The sequence below is a fragment of the Haemorhous mexicanus genome, chromosome 1 (assembly GCF_027477595.1).
Source record: "Haemorhous mexicanus isolate bHaeMex1 chromosome 1, bHaeMex1.pri, whole genome shotgun sequence".
In the NCBI taxonomy this organism is placed as follows: domain Eukaryota; kingdom Metazoa; phylum Chordata; class Aves; order Passeriformes; family Fringillidae; genus Haemorhous; species Haemorhous mexicanus.
Window position 1 is genome coordinate 47,705,821 of NC_082341.1, and position 26,580 is coordinate 47,732,400.

A 26,580-nucleotide genomic window follows, 5' to 3' on the forward strand; every position below is an offset into this window, starting at 1 on the left:
TAGTTTCTCAGGTTTCCTGCTGCAATTAACATGAACTACCAAGTCAGACATACAAATGAGTTTGTGGTTTATTTGTGACAAGTTAAGTCACTTATCTGAGCCTCAATAAGCATCTCTGTAAACACTCTTAGTCCACTGAAAACAAGAGGTACTGAGCATAGCACAAGCATGGCGATCTCCAGAGACATGAGGAGAAGTAGAGGAAACATAGAGGAACACACAGCATCACTGGACATTTAAAAGCATCACAGCATATTAAAAGCATCAATGGACATTTTTTTTTGGGGTCTTTCTGTTTGATCATGAAGATGAATCTAAAACACCAAAGCTTTCAGACTCTAAGGTGTAATGCTTGTCAGAGCCCACAACACACAAGCCCATGGACCTTTCATCATGTCTGGCTCACAGCAAGGTGACTACATCTGCCCTATACTGTAAATTCAATCATTGTATCCCAACAGAGAGAAAGAGATCATCTTCAACTCCTGGTTTAGAAAAAGTCTTTAGGAAAACTGCCTGTGCCTTATCTCTGAAAGTATTCAAAGCATAAAGTCTCTAACCCAGCAAGCTAACCAAAATTTGAAAAAGGTTAGCAGTTGGCCAATTAAAAAAATATAATTTTGTTTATCCATTCTAAATACTAGCTTAATCACATACCAGGACACAGCATATAAGAGTACAATTAAACCAAGAGGCTTTCCTACATTAACTGCGTGATGCGGTAGTCAGCATGCCAGTTAATTTTAATTGCAACATTTACACACAGTTAATCCTCTTAGTATTAAAGATAGCATCCTGTGGATTTCTTTTCCAAGATAACAGAACATCATTACAGCATCCCAGCTTTGGCAGTCATACTTAAAGGCATCGTTGCTATTCTTGACAGAACCCACCCCCTCTTATAGTAGACAAAAAAAAAAAAAAAAAAAAAAAGAAAAAAAAAAGACAAGAACAGGGCAAAACCAAAATAAACCTCTTCCTCTTCCAAGATATTCCTGACCTGTTTCTTAAGTGTACATGAAGTTGGTAGATGTTGTTCATGGTGTTGATCTGTATTAGAAAAGCTTGATCCTGAGCAGTGAAGGAACTAGTGAAATGTTACTATCCAAAATATCCCTAAAAAACTCCATAATAGGAAAAAAGATCTGTTATAAATGTTTTCCAGGACAAAGACAGCAGTTATATCAAGGACAAACAAGCCCCCTCTGCAATATTTTATCTAGCAAGATATATTATATCACAGGATGATCCTAATGGAGTAGGTAATATTTCCAAGACAAGATTTCAATCAGACTAAATACTTTCATGAAGACACACAAAGAACATAACACAGCAGGAAGTAGGGGACACCTGGAAAGTTCATCTTGCATTCAGATTTTAGGACCCTCTGCCTTCTAACATTGCCAGCTGGAGCAACATGAACCTAAATGACCATAAATGCTTCAGAAGGCAGGAGAAACGAGGAAGGAGAGGCAGTGGGGTAGCCCTGCATGTCAGAGAGCTTTCCATTCTCAGAGAGCTAAGGAGGGAGCTCAGCAGAACTGCTATCCTGGAATTCTGGAGGGGAGATTTGTGCCTGTTTAGAGCCTGGCTGACAGAATCCATAATCCATTGGGAGGCAGTCCTGAGGGTCAAAGGAGTTGAGGGAGGCTGGACATCTTGCATGAAGGAAATCTTAAAAGCACAAAAGCAGGCCACTGCAAGAGAAGAAGTGGGAAACACCAGCCTGGCTGAGAACAAACCTTTGACTGGAACTAAGGAAAAAGAAGAGAGATTACATGCTTTGGAAGAAGGGGCAGCACACTCAGGAGGGCTACTGCAGTGCTGTGAGGCTATGCAGGGAGAAAATTAGTTCCAGTTCAACTAGAACTTAACCTGGGGAACTACAAGCCTGTCAGTCTGACTGACCTCAGTGCCAGGGAAAGATCACAGAACAGATCACCTTGAGTGACATCATGAGGCACATACAGGACAACCAGACGATCAGGCCCAGCCAGAAGGGGTTTATGAAAGACAAGTCCTGATTGACCAACCTGGTCTCCAATGCAAAAGTGACCTGCTCAGCAGATGAGGGAAAGGCTCTGGATGTTGTTCGCTTGGACTTTAGTAAGCCCTTTGACACTCCCACAGCATTCTCCTGGAGAAATTGGCTGCTCATGGCTTGGACAGGTGCATTGCTGGGTAAAAAACTGGCTTGATTGCCAATCCCAAAGGGTGGTGACGAGTTCAGTTACATCCAGCTGGTTATATCTGGAAGCTTGTCACCACTGGTGGTCCCCAGAGCTCAGAAAAGTGGAGGTCAGTCTCTTTTAAGTAACAATCAACAGGATAAGAAGAAATGGCCTCAGATTGCACCAGGGGTGTTTTAGATTTAGTAGCAAGAAAAAATTCTTCACAGAAAGGGTTGCCAAGCACTGGAAGGCTGCTCAGGGAAGTGGTTGAGTCACCATCCCTGGAAGCATTTAAAAGATGTGGCACTTGGGGACACAGTTTAGTGGTGGACTTGGCAGTGCTAGGTTAATGGTTGGACTTGATTATCTTAGAAAGTCTTTTCCAACCGAAACAATTCTACGTTTCTGTGACAATATGCCGGCAGATTCTGCAGATTCTCTAAGCTCTGCTTTTCTGTGCATCTACTTTGCCCAAAACACATGCAGGAGACTTGCATCCCACAAGCAGTCCTCAAGCATTACCAGAGTCCACCAAACCATGCAGACGTATGAAGGCAAGCAAATTCATTTTAAAAAAAATCCTGTCAAAACAGTGAAGCTGTTTATTCAGAGCTTCGCTGCAGTGACACTGGAACATTTATCAGGTAAAATAGGTTATTTTGCTACACATTTATCTTATCATTTTAATGATCTGTTATACCCAGCAAAACGCCTCAAGATCCAGCTCACTCTTACTGGTTGGAATGGAATGTTTTCTTAACATATTTGAGGAAGACCTAGAAGCATTGATTCCCATGTTATAGCTCACTCAGCTTGTTCTTTAACCTTGACCAAACAGGTTTCTTCAGACTTCTCTAATCACCCCAGGCAATAACAGCCAAGAAATCTAAAATTCTTCTTGTGTTTATTACCTTCAGTAATAGTTTCATCCTTATTTCCTTACTGCTGTTATTTTGTTGCACCTTCCTCCAAATGGACACAACAACAGAAAATTAGAGCTGTGAAATACACTTTATGACTCCATTACATTTCCACAAGGATGAGTTTGCGCAAGTTGTAAATGAGGACAAAATGACACAGAATATTAGAATTATAGAGTTCACTACCAAGTTAACAGCTCAGGAAAGAGAGACAAAGTTCTTGCTGGCAGATCTCCCTTAAAGCACGGATTCAGCAGGCTACAGGATCCAGTAAACACTGGGTGTCACCAGAGTTGGCACCAGGAACAGGACAGAGGGCATCACTCTGCCACAGCACAGGAACTCCATGTACCGACATACAGGGCACCGAGTGCAGCATTGATCTTCACATCTTAGGAAGGGCACAGCAGTTTCTGAGAAAATGCAGAGAAAGGCAAGCATCCAATGGGCTTCAGCAGCTCCTCAAAAGGCAGGGTCTCCCCAGTTTGGAGGGACAAAGGACACAGGAAAGAATGTGGTGGAGAACCAGAATGCAGAACTGTTTCTATGAAATCCTGCAGCATGAGAACTTCGGGGCACGTGTAGGGGGTCAGTTTAAAGCAGATAGAAAATACACTCTCCATTCAGAAGGCAGTAAACTCTTCAAGCTTGCTGTCAGAGGTCATGAAAGCAGGCTGTTTCAGCAGGTTCAAGAAGAGATGAAAGAGTGGCATCACCTTTATGCAGGATATTAAATAGACTAAGTGTAGGTGTGGCCTCCAACGCCTATAGTACAACAAATGTGAATACTGAGGAGGCATAAAGAGACTGAAAGTCATCATCAGATCACTACCCTGAACATTTGCTAGAGCTGGAGACAGACTATGAGATGGGATTTCACTTGACAGGGGATTTCTTAAGTTTATTTTTAGTCACCAAAACATTTAATAAGATGTAAGCTAAGTGATACAGGTAATTACCTACATTTTACTACTTGGCATGACAGAACTGTACTGTTTTAGAAGAAACACTGATACAATTATGGTTGTGATAAAATTTATTTTCTGGGAAGCTATTGAAAAGAAGGGACAATGTCTTCTGGATTTTCGTGTTATTATTTGATTATAACATTTTCCTTAAAAAAATAAGTAGTTTGTCTGAAGTTTCTAAAAAGATAATGTTTTCTGCATGCTGTTTATCTGTCTTTATTCAAGGATTACAGAAGCTTGTAAATAAACCAAGTGGTGCAATTCAGGCTGTACATTAGCCAGTGCAATTCTACAACCTACAAGAGGCACAATTCTGCACATTCTCCAGTGCCTGGGCCCACAACACTTCCCTTACATCAGATCTACCACCACACAGCAGCACAGTCAACCACCTGACCTAAAAAGTTAACACTTCCTCTCCCCTTCATTCACAAAAAGGAGGAAAATAAAAAGTATTCCAGAGTCCAGAGTTTTCTTTTGTCAGATCCATGACTTGAACAACTTACCACCCAGCAGCAGTCACTAGGATGTTAGTGAAGCAAAGAGAAAGAAGAAACAGAGTAGAAAAAGAATTCTCAACTACCTATTTCTCTGGCAACCCACAGAAATACCAACTTGACTACCACTTAAACCACATCCTGAGAAAAAGGCCAAACTTTGCATGATTTACCCATCTGCAAGTGGAGTGATCGACAAGGACAGCATTACCAGGCACCACTTGTTCTGCAGAGCAGCAGTGGTATTACACTTCAGGCAGACATCCTTCCGACACATTGAAAGAAGTTACACACGAGTTATTTTTAACCTGGATCAGTTCCCCAATTCAAGCAGCCACACAGACACACAGCACAGTTGTACCAGCCACAGGGAAGGGGTGGGTCCAAGACAAGCAGCCCTATCGTCCTCTGATAAGTCCCAACAGAAGAGCTGCACTCTGAAAAAAAAACATCAGGAAATGACTGACTTAGCCGTGCTCATACTATTATTAGTAAGATGATGTGGAGAAATCAGAACAGGGCTGGTATGGATACAAAAAAACCCCAAGAACAAAAACCCACCAAACCCAAGTAAGGATTATCAGATTGAAGTCATCTCTTCAGCACAGGTTACCCACCATACCCACTCATAGTACCACTGAGGGTCAGCACAGCAGCAGTGGCTCCAAAAGCAGATGCTTAGAGAAAAGTGAATACTGAAGCCCAGACTGTAACTCTCAGTGTGGCTCACTTTTGCCAAATCAAAGCACAGTTGCCCAGTTTTCTACCACAGTCTTGCTTTCCAACATCTTGCTCATCCCTACTACTGCTATATGTGGCACAGACAGTTGTATCAGTCAACAAGGGAACTAAAGCAGATGAAAATTTTATCATTTTGGGGTTTGCCTGGTTTGCACAGTAGAAGATGGGAATAAGCAGTATAGTATAAGCAGGACGAGTGGGCCAGCCCATTTTGCAAGCACCACATTTGGAGCCACAACATTGAGACTTGTTTAAGGTAAAGCCTGCAGGTGTTTGTGCTTCTCTAGGAGATACACCCCACTCCTACACCCCTCCTGTGCCCTTCCTCTCACTAACAGGAGGACTGGAGGTAAAATATCCCTTTTCCATTTTTGACTACAGTTGGAGCTTGACAAAATTTTGTTCCATGTCAGCTTAAGCCAGTTCCAGAAACAACTGAGGGACAGCTCACAGCTGTTAAAAAAAGCAAAGTTCTGTTCTTCTTCCTACCTTTCCTTTACTTCTTTCTTGTGTATAGGCTAATCCTGGACATGATTCAAAAGTTCTGCCTCAACCCTGCATCAGATCAAGCAGCCTTTTACTAAGCAAATTTAACTCATTAAAGCAGCACAAAATTAGCCCCTCCTTGCCACCACCTTCAAAAATTGTTTAAAAAAAAAAAAGAAAAAACCCCAAAGAAAGAAAAAACCAAACCAACCAACCAAACAAAAATTTAAGTGGCAGGATCTTCTGGGGAAGGGGAGAAGAAATCAGAACCATCCTCCTTCAGGCTGACCTGTTATGTCTGTTCATTGCACTTTGGAAAACTACCCATCCACATAGGTTGTTCTCTAAGCATAAAGATGAATTAAAGAATATTTTTCTCTAGGCCAAATCTTACACAGAACAGTTTGCCATCAGCTGAACCCAAACAGTTGTACTGTGTCCCTGGTATGCTGAATGCTTTTAGAGCCTTTCCTCTTTAGTTCTTAATTGTGAGGCAAAATTACAAACTTAATCCAGGAAAATAGAGATACAGATTTTTTTAAAACCTACCCCACTTGATCCATCTTATCAGCCTTGATGTGGAATTAAGGAACTAAACAGAAGGTTGCCATAACAATTATTTTAATAGGAAGCAAGCAGAAGAATTTAGCTGTTTATGCTGGGGCCAGAAAGCGTAATTGATGGACAAGATATAATTATTTTCTTTAGAAAATTTATTATAGACCAAAAGTTCTACAAAAAGAGTCCTAAGAGAACTAAAAGAAGGGTAACCATTATCACTGTTCTTGAAATCAGCCTGATTGAAGGAGGACTGAAAGTGATTTAGTATACTGATACTGAAGTTTTACTTCTGTTCACTTGAAAAATATACTAGTGTTCTCTAAGATTTTACTGGAGTCTACAGGGCAGTGTTACCAGCATCCAACAAGCAGGCAGGACCATGGCCACTCAGATGCCATATGTCACCCTTACTTTAGGGAATTTCTGCAGATGGCCCAAAACAATAAGGAATTTGTGAATATATGGAAAACACCATGTCTTATAAGTGGCAGAGAAAAGGGAAAGCCAGGCATGGCTTGATCCAGACCAAACCTACAATCTACCTTTATGTAGCACTATTAATAAAAGTATTATCAGGAGTGATGCAAAATGGAAAATGAAACAGCTCTCTTAATACATTTCCCCAGTTCCCATTCCCCATGCTACTTTTCATTCTCAGTTGCTTAAGAAGCACCAGGTCCTTCAGTGAATCAGAAACCTTCATTATTAAGAATGTTTTCTTACGACTCACTGAAATTCAATTAATCAGTGAAAACAGATGAATATGAAAAACATAAAAACTCAAAAAGTCCCAATTGTACAAATGGCTCATTTCTTGTCCTGTTATTTGCATACATTCCCACACAGGGAGTCTGTAAAGGCATGGAGGAATTTCACATGAATATACAATTACAGATTGTGTTCAGCAAAAAATAGGTCATGAGCAAAATCACCTTTGAAAAAGAACAAACACCAGGAACTTCACTCGGGTTCCCAGCACTGGGAAGATGGGGGTCAGAAAGATGTCCCATCTTCAAACACAGCACAGAGTTGAATAATTACAGCAAAAGGAAGGCGAGGCAGCTCTTCTTGCAAAACAGAATTAAAAGTCTCTCAAAACAAATGGAGTAAACTCAGTGTCTGCTCCCCTCCATTTCAACCAATAAGAATGAAAGGGAAATGTAGGAGATAGGAAAGAAGGGGAAGAAACCCACATGAAGTCTTCTGATGCATCAGATGGAAAAAAGAACAAACACAACAAAATTGTGACAATGAAAACTGGTTGCATTCAATATAAAGATGAATGAAACATTCTTGTATTTAAAGATAACAAAAAAAAAAAGTCACTGTTGTCACCTCTGCATGCTCAGTGCTGGCTCATAAACCCTTCAGCACCAGCAGCTCACCCTTCATTTCTGAGATTTGCTCAGGAAAAGAGTTAGGAGTGACCACATTCTGCCTCCAGCAGTGAAACCAGCTTGATCACCATCCTTCCCCAGCCAAACACAGGATCTACAAATGGATCTAGAGCTGGCCAAGGTCTGCAAGGCTGTGAAATACGAAGCTGTGTTTCATGTCAGGTACATACAGGCAACATGTGTATTTGTGATTGCAATATGTGTGGAAACCAACCATGGGACAGTTATAAAGATAAATTCTAATAATGACTGAGAAAAATACAGCATGGAAGAAGGCCTTTGAACCTATCCTTTGTTTGCGATCAACCTAAGTCTTAAGTTGATTTAGGAGCATTTGAATTAAAGCTTTGAGGATGTTGCTTGTAGCTAAGCCTTAAAGAGTTTTACAATAACAACCTTTTGAAGTATAATTTTAGAATATTGCGTGTAGTAAGGATCTTTAGAAACTATAGCTTTAGAATATATAAAAGGAAACGTGCAGCTTGAGAAAGAAAGATGGACATCAACTCAAGGACGAATAGGTTTGACCAAGGGAAGCTAGACATCACTGTCATGAGATTTATAGTCCTTGCAATCAAAAAGGTGGACCCACATCTGGAAACTGGACTCCACCAGATGAAATACTCCTTCCTTTCGGAAACCGGACCACCACCACCTGGGATACTCCTTTTGGGATGCACATCCTGAGAAAAACTAAATCACAATAGTGTATAGAATTGTGATGTAAAAATTTGGAATAGAAATTGCTGACGAGTAAAAATTGGGAATAGAAACTGCTGAGAAAGCTTATGAGTACCCCCATAAATACCTGTAAGCCCCAACTATCGGTGTGCAGTTGGAGGGAAAACTTCCCCCATTGTACCCAGTGCTGTATTGCTCATACTTTACCATATTAAGTAATAAATTGATTGCTGCTTGAATTTTGGCCTAGTCAAGCTTCTTATTTATAGCAAAGGCCAAGGGTGAGCAGTGACAAGAGACCAGCCATACCCACCAAGGTGCAGCATCAGCCACTGAAATGTCTGTCACTGCACTGCTCATACTGCCAGCAGAGGAGCACAGCTAACAATTATCTGAGCTGTGATTTTCAGCCAGGGAACACACATAGCACACAAAATTATACAGCCATTTTCTACTCTTCATACAGCATTTTCTTTTCTAAACCTGAGCTCCCTCAGGCTATAGTGTTCCTGAGTCATTGCACCTGAATATGTACACAAGCATCTAATTCAGGTACAGCCTAGATAGACTGAAGCAAAGGTGACTTATTTATTCTTATCTTGTAGTATCTAGCATAATAAGATCCCAGCTCAGAAGTCAGGCTTTTAGACATTTGACCTACCAGAGAAATGCTCCTTCATGATAAGCAAAGCCTTAAAAAAAACCCCACACACCTATTAACATAAAAATTGATTAAAAATCAAACACTTTGAGGTGAGTACATCAGACAGATTTAAACTCAGGCACTATAAGTGCTTGGTTTTCTTGTCTACATACCCTCTTGTTTTATTTCTCTCATTTTTAGAAAAAAAAAGGCTAAAAGACATAACTAATAATTTTCACTGCAGTTTCAGGGGCACAGATATGACCATGACCCCAAAGGCAGTAGTCAAAACTGGATCTGCTGTGATAAGCCCTATCTCTAGTAGGAACCCTGGCTGAATCAAAATTTGTTAAAAGACCTCACTTATGCTGCCTGAAGGAGTTATTGCTGTATCTGTAGAGGCATTTTTCCAAATAATACAGCCAAAACATAAATAATTTAAGAGACAGAACTGCTTGGGTGTTGTTTTTTATTTACGCATTACCATAATTGGTAGATATAGGTCCAGTTACAAAAGATAAAGAGTTCTGTATATGACAGCCAAAACACAGATGGGCTGTTTGCCACCAAAAACAGAACCACAGTTGTAAGCCATGTAACTTTTGGACATTTTCGCTTCAAAGCTTCTTGCTGCAGTATACAAGCATTCACTAATTGCTTTTCTTTCTGGTAACTTTAAACATAGTGATATTTTAAAGAGGCATCTCTACCTGGACGGCAGTCTCTGCAGAAACATGACCTATAGATAATGTTATCTTCATACATACAGTCACACAACTCACCTTTAAGAGCTGTGAAAAATATTTCCTATGAGCAGCTGTCACTGTCACAAAAAAAGCTCTGCTCATGTCTATTAGTAAAACTAAGATTAAAGCAATGTGGATTTTAAAAATTAAGTGTTGTAGCTTCCTTGAAGTGCATGTGTTTTTCCTTATGCCTGGTGATTTTCTTGTTTTAATTCAGACAGCAACAATATCCTACTGAACACAAATGAGGGAAAGTATGTGGAAGGGGTGATGGCCTATATAAGCCTCTCTTCACAGCCACTATCCAACAACCAGCTATAAACAGTGAACAATATCTAATGAAAGTCACAGACATCTGAGTAATTCTAGTGGCATTTAGAGCTCTTCTCTCTTATTTATGTGACTCAGAGTCAGACACTCTGCATATTTCCAGTAGGGAATAAACAAACTCAAAGTCCTCTCTGCAGTACAATCCAAGATGTCCTAGAAGACCATAATTTTCCATCCTTATTGCAAGTTACAGGCAGCCAAAAAACATCAAGCTCTCTTTTATGTGGAACAGAAAATATTTCTCCGAAGCTGCAGAGTCCTATCCACCAAAGGTGGAGAAAAAGCCTGAAATATCCCTCCAATTGCATCAGGACAAAGACCTTGGAAAAGCTTAAGTATTCACTCAATCCTTACTTTTTGGAAATACTCACTGCACAGAGTTTAAAACAGGCAAATTCAATTCTGTCTGCTTTACTGGTAAACAATGTGTCACCATTGAGGGCAATTAGCAGAACAATCTCACTATTTAATTTGGTGGAGGCAAAACACAGAAGTAAGTAATTACTTCAACAGGTTTCCTTGTAGTGGCCTTTGAAGTATCTGTCAACTGAAACTTGAAAAGAAAGGAGAGGAAAAAAAACCCAAAACATCATACAAGCAAATAATTGGAAGACCCACCCCCCCCCCCCCCCAAAAAAAAAGGGTCATATTGAGAAGGTTGTCCAGGGTGGCAAGCAGTTAAATGAAAAAGTGAAACTGGTCTGTTAAAAAGTAAGCAAAATTAACAAACAAAATTAAACCTAAACAGAACAGCCCAGGAAAAAAAAAAACAAAACAACAACAACAGCCAAAAAAATCCAACCAACCAAAAAAAACCCAGCACTATCTTATGAGCAACTGTTCTTGCTGTCTTGTTAAATTTACTCTTCCCAAGTGCTTAACTAAGTGCCTAAGTTTCCTTTATTTCTTGGGTGTGGGTATGAATTACAGCAAGAGAAAACTTAGTTCGTGTCTCAGTAATATTAGCTAACCCTAAAGAACTGTAAAATGCAAAACAGAACCAAGACATACCTCCACTTCAGAGCAAGTCAAACTAAACTGATAACAAGGTGAGCAAGAGGCATCTCTATCTTGTGCAGTTAAGCTCAGGTCTTTTCAGTTCAGAATCCACCGAGATTAGGGAATTTGCATGTGGACTTCAGCAGGTTTTAAACAGTGTCCTTGTGCCATTGCTTAGAAATTGTACCTCTGCAGTACTACATGTGCACTCTTCCAAATAATCTTTATTTTTTAGTTTGAGCAATTTTACCAGTAATGCTAGGAATGAATGTTCTATTTGGTCCCATTCACATGAGCATGTCCCATATATTTATACTAGACATTCCATTTTTATTACAGCTATAGCCTTTTCATTACTCTGTGCTGAAATAATTGCATCACTTGATGAATCACCTATTGCCACACTATATGGGGACAAATAAAAGTAAGTCAACAGAACTTACAGAACTGGGTAAGGACAAGACAGCAGGCAGGAGCGAGTAGCAAATATTACACAGCCATTGAAACTTCTTTCTACCTGCTCAGCCAAAAAGGAAAGTGACATGCACTGAAGGTCTCCTCACACTTCAAAGAGCCCTTCATGTTTTAAATATTTCAATCTCCTGTACACCACTAATTAGCAGAATACTAAACACACAAGAATACCAAAGTTTAAGGGCTCAGTGCTCAAGTCTCATACTCAACTGACATGAAGAACTTTGCACCTTTGGACTTTTACTTGCTTTTCCTAACAGAAGAAATCAGCTAAAAAGTCATTAAATCGGGTCTTGCAATACCTACCCTCTCAGTGGCATTGCATTATGGAAAGTATATTTTCATATATTTTAATTTAAAATAAGTGACTGTGGCAAATATTTTTATAGGCTACGCAAGAATTGCATTGAACAATTTACCCACCTTCTCGGTGATGTAGAAATTAGAACTATCAGCATGCTGCAGTGCAAATTGGTCATGATTTGCAAGAGACCACCTTAGAAATATGAAAATAAATTAATCACAAAATGAAATCTTAATAATTCAAAAAGTACCCTTTACATAATTTTAGCATGACCAAACAAGCGTCTGCCATTCCCATGTATTTCTCATACTTCTCAAAGCTTTCCATAGCTTTCAATGATGAGTTCCAAAGTTTAAGGCTAAAAGCATGCTTAAAAAGGAAAACCTCAGTACAAATACATCCAAGTGATCTTTTTTTGCAGTAAGCAAGACCACTAAGTCACTAAAATTGACCAAAAAAAAAAGTACCAGAAGTTTATGCTAGCTTATACAATACACAATGGATATAGTATTGAGTTGATATATTACATTAGGCATAAAATATCACCTTCTTAGCTCAGCAGCAATTTGATGAATATAGCTAGTTTCTCCTGTGTGGTAGCACCTGCTTGATACAGTTTTTTGATTAATCCATTAAACTTAAATCAAGGTATTTGTCTTAGCCAATTATTAGTCTATAATACAGAATTTGCAATTAACACTTCAATTTCATATAAACAGTCACATCAACTGAACCAGCTTACAGCACCCACTGGACTCAGTGCTCAAAATTCAGATGCAGAGGCAGTGCTTTAGTCCCTTAACTCATGAACAGCAGGGACCACAAGCCAAACTGCAAAAATGCAAATTGCATCTCTGTGCAGAAAGGAAGGAAGCAGTCAAAATGAGAGTCACCCCCATGAGGGAGCTGCTTTGTTAGGAGCCTCATCTTGCAAGCAATTGATCCAAAATGCACTGCAAATTCAAAACTTGAAACTAACACAAAAATATTTAAGAAACTAATGACTAGTCATATACAGGATATCTAGATTTTCTTTGGAAAAAATTATCTCCTAGTTGGTTAATACCTCAAAAAGCACTGTACCTAGTATGTACTATATAGCAGAACTCACCCATCACAGACTTCTTTTATTATCGAGGACAGTGGCTTTTTCTGGTAAATGAAAAAAAAAAAGAAAAAGCAAAATCACCAAATTAGAATAACTCTGAGTTCTTAGAATATGATTCCAAAGCCAGTAAATGCAAAAAATAAAACTAGTAGCATTTCATTGTTTATTTAACGTCAAGTGTGAAAGGATTCCAAAATTTTCTGCTGTTTTGGTCTCATAAAGGTATAAAGATAGCAATTCTAGGCATATACATTATGACATTATCCATTATTTTTGCCAACCTTAGCCCATATAACATAGACTCAGTTTTTCAACTGAGAAATCAAAAAGGTCTTTTGTGTACACTGTATCTCATTACCCAACAAAACCAGAAGATTTAGATATCAACACCAGCATTTTCCAGGAATGACACCTGAAACCAGAAGTCATCCAATAATTTTAAACCTTCTTTTGTTTCTTTCAGAGATGGTCATATGATGACACTAATCCTCTCTCTTAAGTGCACACATGCAGTCATGATAAAACACCACCTGGAAGGTGTTAGAATCCCAGATGTCTCAGTTCTGCTTTATTCTCTACATCTGCGAGCACAGGAGCATTTGGAATGACTCAAAGCAGCTCTCCTGCTTTGGGTCCCAAAATAGAAAAGAAGAAAACAGTCTAGCCTGTTGATGTTGCAATGCTTTGAACATTGCTAAAAACATAGGGTGCACACACAAGTGTTTTAGAAGACTTCTGGCTAAGAGCAAATGCCCTTTTATGTCCTAAACCACAGATGAAATTGCATGGCAGAAAGAAACATGCTAAATTTCACCAGCTGAGTGACTACTGAGCCCTTTCCCCCCCAATACTGGGTGACCACACAATGTCACATATATCTGTTGCTTGACAAAAACTTCCCAAATCACCTAAACATCATAGGATCCCCCTCTCTAGTTACTTCCACTAATAACAGCTCACTGAATTACTGAAAAGGAAACAAATACAGAAAACTCACCATAAACCAAATTAATTCAACACTATTGTCAAAATAAGCTTTTTACCTTTAATTTGTGTAGAAAATGATTAGTAGAAAAATTAACTCAGTATCAGGGTTAAAGGGATTATATTTTTTCCTTATGTGAAGGAAAAAATATTTTTCCCTTTAATTTGTTTTCTGTGCTTCATCACTGACAGGACTCCTTGGGCAGGTCAGGATCAGAGTAGGATTTATTATTTCAACAGTAGAGTTAACTAAGCCAGTTAATAAATGGGCAGAAACATTACACAAGACCATTTAAAACAGACAGGAATGAAAGCACCTGCTGAAAGGATTCTGTTCCTGCTTAACATATTGTCTCAGTCCTTGGTTTCCTTCCTTCTTCTTTCACTGCCATTTCTGTTTTCACATGACCACCCAAGATGATCCACACCAGGGAAGTTTTTCAAACTAAAAGCTGGCCCGGGAGAAGGGGAGGAAGGTGGGGAAATAGTTTTCCCCAGGACTGATTTCCTCATCGGCCTGGCTATGTACCTAAATGAGTAGCAAACACCAGCACACGGGAGAAAATGCAGACGAGGGAAACTGTTCCATTCTGCAGCAGGAACAGGTTCCTTCTCCACAGCAGCTTCTCTGTTGCATTGGCTCAGTTTTCTGCATAGCTGTAGCTAGGCTGTGAAGCAGAACAGGCAGATCACACCAGATAGAAAAAGTAGTTTTTTCTCCCAGTTTTTTTGGACTGATCAGTTCCTCAGTCTGGATTACTGTGTCACTCGTGTACAGCTACTTTGACTTGCTGTCCTCCTCTCTGAGGGTTTTTTCATCTTCTGCAGTCCTGTAAGAGCAATCCTGGCTTCCAATTGCTTTCTTTCCTCTACCTTTTAAGAAACAACAACCACCAAACAAAAAACAACAGAAAACAGCAACAACAAAAAAAAAAAAAGGCCAACAGATTTTTTGTGGAGGGACGGAAGAGCACATCTTTGTCGGGAGCTAGATAACTTCAGTTTACCTTACAGCACTCAGCCTTTCAGCCTTTGCCAGCCTGTAGGCAAACTGCTGCCAAGCAGAGTGTACAGCTCTGCATGCTGCATCCCCTTCACCCCTCAGGATGCTGCTGTAAGTTCTGTTCTGATATTTCCATATTTTGACAAAATTTTATCTGGGTTATTAATTTATTTTACAAAATAAACAGAAACCAGCTAGCAGATTCAATAAATGGAGGACAAAAAGAGTAACTGCTTTTTCTTCTCATTATTTCCCATAGGATCTATAGTTTCCCATTAGAAACTATGATAAAAAAACAATTTAACAACCTAAAATAGGAATAATATAAATACTCTGAAGGCTGGATTGAATTACTTTTAAAATCATTATTTTAGTACTTCTAAGTTCTCTACACCATTAACTTTTATGTCCTTTGTCAATCCCATTAACCTCCTATCCCTCTTTGCCTATTCTACACCACCTTTGCATTATATGACAAAATCTGAAACTAAAAACTTGGACAAAAAAAAAAAAAAAACCAACAAAAAACCCAGTAACAAATCAATTAGAACCTGTAAAGTACAGCTAAAAGAAACAGCAAATGGATCCTCAATAATAAAAAATTATTTATACAGCCAGCCTCTCATGGTACAGCTTGGTCCTCCTGTGGCACTACTGCTACAGCACTGATCTGAGTAAGCACAGCCCGTGATGAAAGAAGCAATAAAATGAAAAAAAAGTGGAACTCTTCTGGGACACAGAGTTTGCAATTAGCAATTTGATAACACTTTACAAATTGATAAATGTTAAATAAATACCATCACAGCAATAAGTAATAATAAGTACTAGCAATAAGCTGCTTCTCCTAATTATCCCTTGGGCTGCACTCCCCCTATATCTAAGTCTCCAGAAAAAATTCTTTCCCCTTCCCCAGCTGGGAGATAAATTGCCACCAGCACATTGTTCCCAAGAGGGGCGTCCCTGCAAACAGGCAAGGGCTGCCATGACTCCCTGTGTGCACTCTCCCAGGCAGAGGCTGGTTGGCAGGAGGCTGCTGCAGGGACGCTCTGGCAGCAGCACACAGAGCTGGCAGCAGCAGCAGCAGCCCTGCCACCCTGCCTGCACAGCCGGGCCCCCTTGCCAGCAGACCCCTGCCTTGCTCTGGGAGTGACAGGCAGGTAGGTGAGTGCCCAGTTCCCACTGCACTTCCCAGCTGGCTTACAGCCACCCCCAGAATCCTGCCGCAGCCTGCGAGACACGGAAATATGTCTGGGTACCAGTGTCAGCACATGACTGTCTACTGCATGGATAGGACCACAGAACTACGAGGAAACAAAGAAAAGGGAGCTATTATATTTTTTTCATTTTTTAACCATGGAAAATGAGACAAAAGTCTATTTCCATTCTCTGCAGAGTAATTCCACTTGGCAGGCCATTCAAATTCTCTTTTTTATTTTTTTGCCCTTGGCTCTAAATATCTGCCAAATGTCAAAGAGCATAGATTTGAAGTTTTTTTACCTTAATCTTAATAAAATCCCGTTTATGGAAATTTACTTACCTTTGCTGCATTTACCTTATTACTCAATGTACTTCAAAGAACTGACAATCAGTCCAAAAATATTTTTAAGTTTTTCCTTCATAGAAAAGAGTATTTTGTGCTAGTGCCTTTTGTTTGGGTTTTTTTTTTTTTGTCTCTATGTCTCCCCCTAGACTTGTAAAAATGAAGTGAGCTTTTACACATGCTGAGATGCTCATTTAAAGCTCTAAGAAGATCAGGCTGTTGCTTTAATGTACAAAATAACAGAGATCAAAGTAAACTTTGTGCTCCCTACAGGAGATAACACCTTCAGCTGACTTATCACAGTATATACACTGAACACATTGGTTAGAATAAAAGCATTTTCCTAGGGCAGGTATTAAATTGACAGCTGAAGTTAAGTGACACTGGGGCATTACAGCCTCATGACTTACAGATCTGCACACAAGGGGAGAATCCTGACAATGACACAGAGCACAGGCAGTACTACAGCCAATGTGAATTTACACACCTGGTAAAGCTCTACCTGCATTGACTGGTTAGCACAGATGTCCAAGATTCAGGCATGGCCCTAATGACATCCACCACGCAGGTCACCAGTTCTGAGCTCACCAGCACATAACTCAGTTTTGTCTCCAAGTTCTATGTGCTGGGATGCACACAGATTCCGAACTCAGTCTTCTGGAGTACCTGCCCTTGCTGCTTGTGCAGTACTTGGTAGCACTTCCAAAGTAACTTGCAGAGCACAGACTGAGATTTCCCACTGCAATTTCCTCACCAGTTTCATCCTTTCATGCCTACCCCTATAGAGACCTCACAGGGAACCAGTCACCAGAACTAAGAACTAAGCACAGGTGTGCAAGACTGTGAGCTAGGTTAGTCCAGACCACTGTTTGGTTCCAGAGAAATCATGGAATGAGCAAAAGCAAGTAAAGAATGTCCAATACATCAACGCTGACCAAGCTCTAGGTCCTGTTCAAACCACCAGTAGTACTCCAGTTTGGGTTTAAAGCACTTCCAAATCAAACAGTGTGTGTGTGTGTGTGTGTGTGTGTATGCATGTGTGAACTATAAAGACAGAAACCTAAAACCAGGTAGAAACCTGTGTTGCACGTGCAGTTCTGATATACTTTGTGCAATACCAGGAAATTGTAGACAGGCTTCTTTTAGGCCAAGTCCAAATATCTTTCCTTTCCACATGACTGACAGAGATTCATTTATTTTTCCTTTTTGCTTAGGTTCTGTTTGTTGAGGTTTTTTTCTGGGACAATGACTAGGATATCCCTCTCCCTGTCTGACACCTTTTAACTGCAGAAGTAAAAAGAAAACCCTTAACTATGCTATCTTTAAGCCTATCACAGAAAAATAGCAGATGCAGCACATCTGTTAGTGTGAAACAGCATTAAGGAAAAAATTCAGTTGCTGACCTATGCATCTGTCAAAAAACAGAACTTCTAGTCAGTAAATACAACATTCTGTCTTACAATTAATGCTATCATGACACTAATAAATCTTTCAGTGCTAAAGTAGTTTTTTGGCTATTTAAAAGCAGAAAAACACCTCTTTTTCACAATCAGTGGAGGCTTTACCTGTTACTTTCATGCACCAGGGTCTACAGTGGACTGGAGGCAAACACCAGATGCAAGGACTCTTGGATCCATGACTCACTAATTCAACACTGGTTTCCTGTGGTGTAAGAGACAAGGTCCTTTGAAAGGAGGAGATGCTGGAGTGCTTTGGACTTCAGCCTTCTCAACCTGCTCTGAACCACTCTGGGAATCAACACCATTCCATGCAATGGAATACTGGTGAGACCAGACTTGTTAACCTATTATCGGGCATCTGTAAAAGATGAAAGGAAGGATTTCTCTAACCCAGGGGAGCACCCCAGAGAGTGAATGCCCGAAGAACAGGGATTCCACAGTGTTACAGTAAAAGAGACCATAAAACCCAGCCAAGGCCAGGCCAACACCTCACAGTTGTGCCATGCAGCAACACAGCCCAGGGCTGGAAACATTCACGCCTCAGAGCCTACAGGCAAAACCCTCAACAAGTGCAGCTGCTGCTGAGGGAGAGAGTTTTATCAGCTCTGTTCACGGCTCTTAAGCTGGTAGTTTTAACATGTCAGTGGCAACACCTTGGTATAAATTTAGCACTAGGAATTCCACACGGTGCACAAGACTTAGGGAAACCCAGGTATTTGTGTCCTCTCTCCCTTCACTCTCAGCTTCCTCAGTCACTCCCTTCCCACCCCCAAAGAGATCCTCACTCCTAAGTCTGCTTTTCACCTGATCTAACCATTGACCTACAGACCATGTGTTTAGGATGTTACAGTGACTGTGCAACAAGGAAAGCAGCAAAGTATAATATTAACAAAAAACCTGAATCAGAAAAAGAAAACCATAAACAGAGTTTTGCAGATACTTCCTACTCCACCTCTAGTGTCACTAACAAGCCATAACACTCCCTGTTTTCTCAAGTGCAAGTAGGAACACTAAAAACTCTCAATCAAGAGTACTGAAAAGTTAAAAAACACCTTAGGGAGCCATAGCAGTGAATTTCACCATGTTTGCATGCAGCATTCTTGCCACATATTTGTAAAATACAACCAAAACACACTTAAATACAAAGCAGGGCTTTAAGATGTGGCTCTTCACACAACCTATTAGGAGAGTGTGCCTTTCAAGACAGAATGAAGAAACCCCAAATCCCCAGCTCATGACTGACACATTTCTGGCCTACAAAGGCAGAAGTTTCTCCATGAAAGCAAAAAAATTTATACTGTGGGATTTTTGGTATTACTCTCTTTTGTATTACAAAATGTAATGTCCGTATGTCTATAACTAGACCATAATTGAGTCATAAAGTGTGCCTGGATACTCCAGCTGGCCAGAATGTGAATTAATTTATCAGTCCATAACTTCAGAAACCTCATTGTTACACATTTCCCTTTAATAAGAGCAGAATTAACTTAAGAGATGGGACTCCTGCTGATAGCTAAAAAAATTTATGGATGCAACAACCTTAAAGTCATGTTCAGCCTTCATCTTGAAAATGCCATCACCTGCAGGCAGCAAAATTCAGGCTCCAACAGGGAGGTTCTGGCAAGAATTATTGAGCTAGTAAAATCAGACATGAAAAAAGTCAAACCAAATCCACCAAAGGAAAAATCCCACAAACCCACAAAAATCAAGGGGAGAATAAAAAATAGTGTTTTATCACTTTGTTAAAATATTATTCTCTGAACATCCTTTCTGCTGGAGATCAGGAACACTAGGATATTAGTTTTGTAAGAGACCTCAAGTGTATCCTGGCTCTACTTGCACTTCTATTTAACAAAAAAAAAAACAACCAGCCAACCAACCAACAGAACCCTGTCTAATGCATTGAGCTTATGGTTCTTCACATAGAAAACAGCACCAAGTAGAAAGCATAAATAGCACCCATTAGAATGCAGTTCACAAAACATTTATATTAATTCTCCTCCTCCCTTTCTTTTACAATGTCTAAACCTTCTGCACAGCTATTACCTCTTCCATCTACTAGGTCTTGCTGCTGCCTCTGTATTAAACAGAAGCAGACAGAGTTTTTATGTATTTTTCAGTGATGAGGTCCCAGCCACACACACCACAGAACATAAGTTTGCAGCTATGAAAGAATCCAGCCAACCAGTGGGAATGTGGCTTTGGACAAGCCAGACTAATAAAATGTAACATGTGACAATAACATGGCCTGTTTTATCCCTGCTGGCTGGCTGCCACCACATCAAAGAACTGAGGCTCTAATGATGACTACTTCAATGCTGCAGTTCTGTAAGAAAAAGAATCATATTTTTCAAACTCCATTGTAGCTAACAATTGGTTCATTATGTTAACGAACCATTGTCTATGTATTCAAGTGTGTCAGTGCATTGAATTATATCTGGTGCACTAAAAAATTTGCATTATTGTTTCCAAGGTTATTCTTGCTGCTGAACAGCTTTTAAAATAAATAAAAGTAAAAAACTGAGACCTTTCATTGGTCCAACAAAGGAAATGGGAAAAAAATTACAAAAAAATAACAGATAGCATTTCTTTTCCAGCTCTATTAATAATATTTTCACTATGTTTATATGCCAGTCAGCACCTGCTTTATGAACAGCTTCATATACAATTTTGTGAAGCTGAAATATGACAGGTACAACAAGCAGCAATAAAACTCCAAAAGCATCTGTTTGGCACCTAAACACTGATTTTAAGCAAGCCCTACCTTTAACAAACTGGCTTAAGACAACAAAATATTTTTCAATTCTTTTTGAAAAGGTAGCCACCTTTTGGTTCATCCATTTTGGGCAAGTCTTCCATCAGCAGCAACTGATATCCTCCTTCAGAATGGGTGAGATACACCTGCAGTGGCCAGTCCTGAGCACTGGCTCCTTCTCCTATCTGACAAAAAGGAGCTGCTGCTCCTTTCCTGCTGCAAATCCAGGCAGGGAATTATTTTATAAGTCAGTGGGGTTTTTTTTTTTGTTTTTTTTTTCCTCTCCCCATGATCTGCTTTGTAGCCCTTTATCTTCAAGAAACTGCAATCTTGTCAGCTGTTAAAGGCACTGATATTTCCCTTTACCATAAACTCAGGATGTGCAATAACATTGGAAATCTTAGCAATATTCATTCCAAAAATCTTCACTAGTTCCAGCTACTGCAGTACCATTACATTTTCTGGGTAAGAGTTCATATAAATTTGCAGGTTTGTGGGAAGGAGCAAGAGCCTCTCTTTTCCTTCATTCCCTTAGGAACTAAACGCCTCAAGTCAGAGTCTGGAGCCAGAATGAAGCACAGAGAGTGACACTTCACAGTACAGTGAGACATCAATATCCCTTTCTTGATCACTGCTTGAACAATGCTGGTGCTCACTAATATTGCATACATTTAGACTCGTGGTGCCAGGATTATCTCGGTATACTGCTATTACTAGTGACAGTACTTGCAGAAACCATATCTATTCTTAGTCTACACACATGGCAGAAGTGATGTGCAACTTTCTTTTCTCTAATTAAGCATTTCACAATCCCTTTTGAACTTATTTTTCCCCACAGTATGAGAAACACTGCACTGAATCAATTAAAAATCCCCAAGGGTCCATATTTAGGTCTGAAACCAGATTTAGGTTTGAAAGTGCCTTTAAAAAAAAAAAAATCTTACTGGTGACCTTTTAATATGCAGTGAAGTACAATGACTTCTATGAAGAAGACAAAAACAACCACAATTAAAATGACACTGGAAGAAGAGAAGAGACAACTTGAAAGAGACTCTTGAAAGATAAACTTACTGAGTAAATCTAAACTTCAGAGACAACATAAATGTAAAGCAGCCCATGGCTCTATCCATGGCTGCATTTCTAGTAACATGAAATTGTCATATGAAAATGCCCCTGTAAATTTTGCTCACCATATGAGATTTGTTCTTTGAAAACACAGCTCTCCTCCTCCCTCCTCCCATCTATTTCTTTTTTGCTAATGTAAAGATTCACATCTGCTAATTTAATCCATCTTTAATGATCTCATAGGTAAAAGCAAACCTGGAAGAGACTGTATGGCCAAGTTTAATTATAAACTGTTCCTTTCTATAGGAAAGCCTTGTTTACCTCCAAGGCTGAGGAAGTTCATCTCCAAGCTTAGAGAAATCTGGTTTTAGTACAACTTGAGTTAAGACACACAAGTGGATTTGAATGGGATAAGCCAAAATAGATGTTGTCCCCAAATCTCCATCTTGTGCCTCTCATGGACGCTGCTTCTCCTGCAGCAGGAACAGTGTGACTGTAAATCCAAAAAGTATCCAGGTAACCTAAAATGAGCATTGGCTTACCTAAAATAATTTGTGCTGTAAAAAAACCCCAACAGCTAAGAATTATACATAAAGGGCACAAATTAAAGCATGCAGGCTTTCACTAAACACAAGAAATAACACCCTCTTATGAAATAGCTATTTCTGGGACAATTAAAGAGAAGACAGGATAGACTAGCCAGCATCCTGGTTCACCTGTACAGACCCTGTGCAGTCCTATTATTAATGTCTCCTAGAATAATCAGCCAGAAGAGTGAAGAAAAAGATAACAGAAAGTCAGCATCTACCATTCATTTCTTCTCCAGACTGCATTGCTAAAAAGCCCACAAAAAGATCCCAATGCAAATTCAGACACCAACTCATTTCCATTCCTCCCCTTACATGACAGAAAGACTAAAGCATGAAAGATCAACGCTATACACAGTTCTGAAGCCACAATCAAATCTTCACATTAAAAATTAATTTTGGGCAGAGTTTTAATATTGCTAGTACAGATTTATGGAGGAGGGAAGAGTCTGGATGCTATTTTTCTAATTTCTGATGGAGGAAAATGGTGGAATTGGTGGGGAAACCCAAATAAACCCCAGGTATTCTGGAAGAGAGTAACTGCATTCAGTCAAGTCCATCTCTCAAGAAGAACATGATTTAAAATCAGTTCTAATCCATACAGGCATCAGCCACCTGTGAGATTTACTGCAACTTAATTAGTTCCCACCTGGTAAGAGAGAGAGGGCAGTAAATAAGAGACAGTTTTGCCCTCCTTGTTTAAAGCAACTTTCCAAGAAAAAAGCACTTGTGAAACCCTGACATCAAATAGTACATGTCAATGAAGGAACAGAAACTTTCTTTACATTCATTGGAAGAAGGCACAGAGGCTAATTCCAAAAGGCACTTAATTATGTATCAATTCTTCTGGCACAGAATCTCTCTAACTGAGTAAGACTAATTTTGCATGATTAAATTTAAAACCACCATTGGTGAACCCAGGTTAACAAACCAATAGAAATGCAGTGAGAAGCCTCAACTTGAAAAGGCTCTGTGCCTCCTGAAGTCCAAGCTGTCAGAAGTCATGCAGGGGCATATAAAGTTTAATAACATTTAGTGGAAAAAATACTCATGAGCTCTTTTAAGGCCAACACCTGTCAGTACCCCACCATCAATGGTTCTGGTTTCACAGTAACATTTCTTCACTTTGAAAATATTTTACTCTCTCCATTGCTAAGCAAAACATGCATACACACAGCAAGTAAATTAGGATAATGTGCAACTGAATATAAATAAGTGCTTCCAAGTATATGCAATGAGCAACCTTAAAAAACCTCCCAGATTTTCCTTTGATTTCTTATATGGTATTTGTACTTCAGTTTTTGGAACAGCCTCAGTACCCTGAAAGATAAAACACTCGTGTCACACTAGAGTAATGGGTTTCTGTTGTTTGGTTTTCTTGTTTGGTTTTTTTTAAGTATTATTATAGTGCTGTTCATTTAAATACTGTTTTTCTTGATGGTAAGAAAGAGAGAGAAGAAACCAGTATGGGAAATATTTTAGGATATTTTGAATATATGTCAAATGGTGACTAAATGAGCAGATGCCACCTGGGACACAGGCACTGGCTGCAGTGTCTGGTCAGTGGGTAAGTCATTTCTCTTTTCTGCCTTCCTCCCCTTTATCATCTCCGACAGCTAGCCATCTGAGGGATGAATCATCTCCTCCACTACAGCTCTTCTACTGAATAGCTGCTCTAAAGGAAACAGATTGAGGAAAATTAGCACTAAGTGAATCAAAGGCAGAGCTGTGTGTTCTGAAGTATGTATCACCCTATATATTTTCAAGCTTCATTCCCACATTGCTCCCAACCTTGAGAAAGGTAAATATGCCTGTTTGTGTGCATGAGTAGAAGCAAGGGATGTTTCTTTCCCATCTTTCCATGTCAGAAAGGGGAGGGATGAAACTCTCAAACTTCATTCCCTCATTTCCATTTCTCTCTGCATCAGGAGCAGGCTGCTGTTAAAGTCTTCTCCATTTTGGCCTTACTTTCCCTCTCCTTCCTCCTCCTACCCATAATGTGGCTTGAGAAAGCTTGTAGATAACTTGGCAGGCTGTGTTTGAGGAGTTTTACCCAATATAATTCAGCATTGTCATTTCTTGTCTCTTTCAAATCTTACATCATAAAATTAAAAACAAGGTACTAGGAAAGTAAGCTAATATTACTGATAAGGTATGTGGTTTTTTTGAGAGCTACTTTAAGCTTTTTGTAAATAAAACCAAATAGTTTTCATATTATTTTGCTGCTGTTTGAAAGGAGACTTCATAGTATTTTTTCAGTTTTGTCACCACTGTACTTAGTTCATCATGACTAACATGCATCTTTCCCTGAACACAGTGTGCAGTGTCTACCATTTGTTATATAAGAAGAAAAAAGTAAAACATTCTTCACTCCAGAAGGCAAAAGACTTCTATGCTTACTGAAAAATTTCAGCAAATGAAAATAGAAAAGCGTGGTAGGTCAAAAAAATCAACCTACAAAGTTTGGTTTCACTTGGGAACTCCCTTTTCCTCTAAGGGGGCTTTCAGAATGCTTAAAAATCATACTGCTGTGATTCCAGCCGCCCTCTAGTACCATGTTTCTTTAAATTTCACACAGGAATTTCCCAGGCAAGTGCCACAAAAGGGTTAACTACAAGTGAAACTCATTGCACCGCATGAAGAAATTACTAACCCATTTCAGTAATACATTTTCAGCGTGAATTCAAATGCTCTCCTCTCCAATAGACCTTTGTAATGTACTGAGTCCCCAGACACACCAGGGTCTAAAGCACATTATAAAATGCTTTTCTTCACTCTGAATACTATTTACAGAAATAATAATAATTCTAACCAGGTAACATGCTGCAGGATTTCAAAATGTTAAGGGTAAGCTGTTAAATATTAAAGAGGTTGCTTTTAATATTAATACATGGGCCACAAAAAAAATCTCAGAGAAGTCCAGAATATAAAACATGGCCCTTGTATAACTTGTTTTTGTTTGTTTCCCCCCACCACAATTCCCAAAAAAGAGTTTTTAATTCATAATTTTGAATTTTTTAACTTCTGTACACTGCTTCCAATCCGTCCACAGGGCCATTGCTTTAGAACTAACCGGATAAACAGAACAACCCTTGAGATTCCTGAACAGAACAACAAAGGTCCTCCTGCTCACAGTGCACCACTACTTAAGTTCCAAAATCTGCACTTGCTGCAGCCATTCAGTATGATTCTACTCCAAATGCAAAGCACTGACTAGAAATTTGAAGACTTTCCACCCAGAGGTAAAACACTACCACAATTTAACAGCTGAAAAAACTAAGGCACTAAAGTGTTAAGTGGGTCACACAAGCAGTAAATGCCTTATTCAAGCAGCTGTTCAGAAAGAAAAAGCAAATGAAGAAACCAGTTAAATACATCAAAAATCTTAAGCAGTAAGAGAGGAAGAGGATTATACCCCTTATAAAAAACACTTTCTACCCCACATACATTCATAGAAAAATGCACATGCATTGAAGTAAATATAAATGCAGAGGAAAACATGCAGAGAATAACTTATTCACGAACAGGGCCAGCTGAGCACGGGTACACAGGCACTTACTTGATCTATTTCCATTAACTTGGGGAAGGCACCTGGCCATTCAATCGCCACCTTCACTATATCAGCAGGAGGGGGCATTGCGACGCTGCTGTTCTTCAGAGCCAGCACAACTGGACACTAAACACTGCAGAGAGCCTCTCTCATTCACACCTGCAGGGAGAGAAAAAAAAAAAGAAAGAAGAATATTACAGCAGCTCAGGCAGACCTCCAGCACTCCCACTTCAGTCTCCTACATTTCCCCTGGCTGGGCAGGTGGATGAAAATGTACAAGAGTGTGTATGTGCAGGGGCAGGAGAATGTCACACATTACAGGAGCAAGCACAGGACACAACACCACGACATGCTGCACAGTTCGACAGCCTGTTAGAAAGATGGCTGAAGCACTGAAATGTACGGTGAATAATAGGCATGCATTAGATTTAAATAGAAAAAACTATTTTTAAATATTATTAAATATGCTGGTGAGGAAAAAGTGACAAACTAAAGAAAGCTTCTGTTACAGTTCCCTGGAGTCCCAGGGAACGTGACCAGTTCGGTTAATGCTGGCACTTCAGGAGAAGAGATTGCCCAGGAAGTTATGGCCAGGAAACACGGTTTCTTT

The 26,580-nt window shown here is 39.6% G+C and overlaps 1 protein-coding gene across 5 annotated transcripts in view; it reads right to left on the reverse strand.

Moving 5' to 3' along the window:
* ELMO1 (engulfment and cell motility 1) overlaps positions 1-26,580 on the reverse strand; it is a 303,565-nt gene that overhangs the window by 228,597 nt on the left and 48,388 nt on the right. For 3 of the 5 annotated variants that reach the window (XM_059848786.1, XM_059848795.1, XM_059848777.1), the window contains 3 exons: positions 25,980-26,129; positions 13,030-13,070; positions 12,038-12,110 (listed from right to left, as the gene is read on the reverse strand). In XM_059848786.1, the coding sequence (XP_059704769.1) occupies positions 12,038-12,110; positions 13,030-13,070; positions 25,980-26,057 (192 nt within the window). In that variant the 5' untranslated portion in view covers positions 26,058-26,129. The remainder of the gene's footprint in view (positions 1-12,037; positions 12,111-13,029; positions 13,071-25,979; positions 26,130-26,580) is intronic. The other 2 variants (XM_059848813.1, XM_059848803.1) reach the window with 2 other exon arrangements.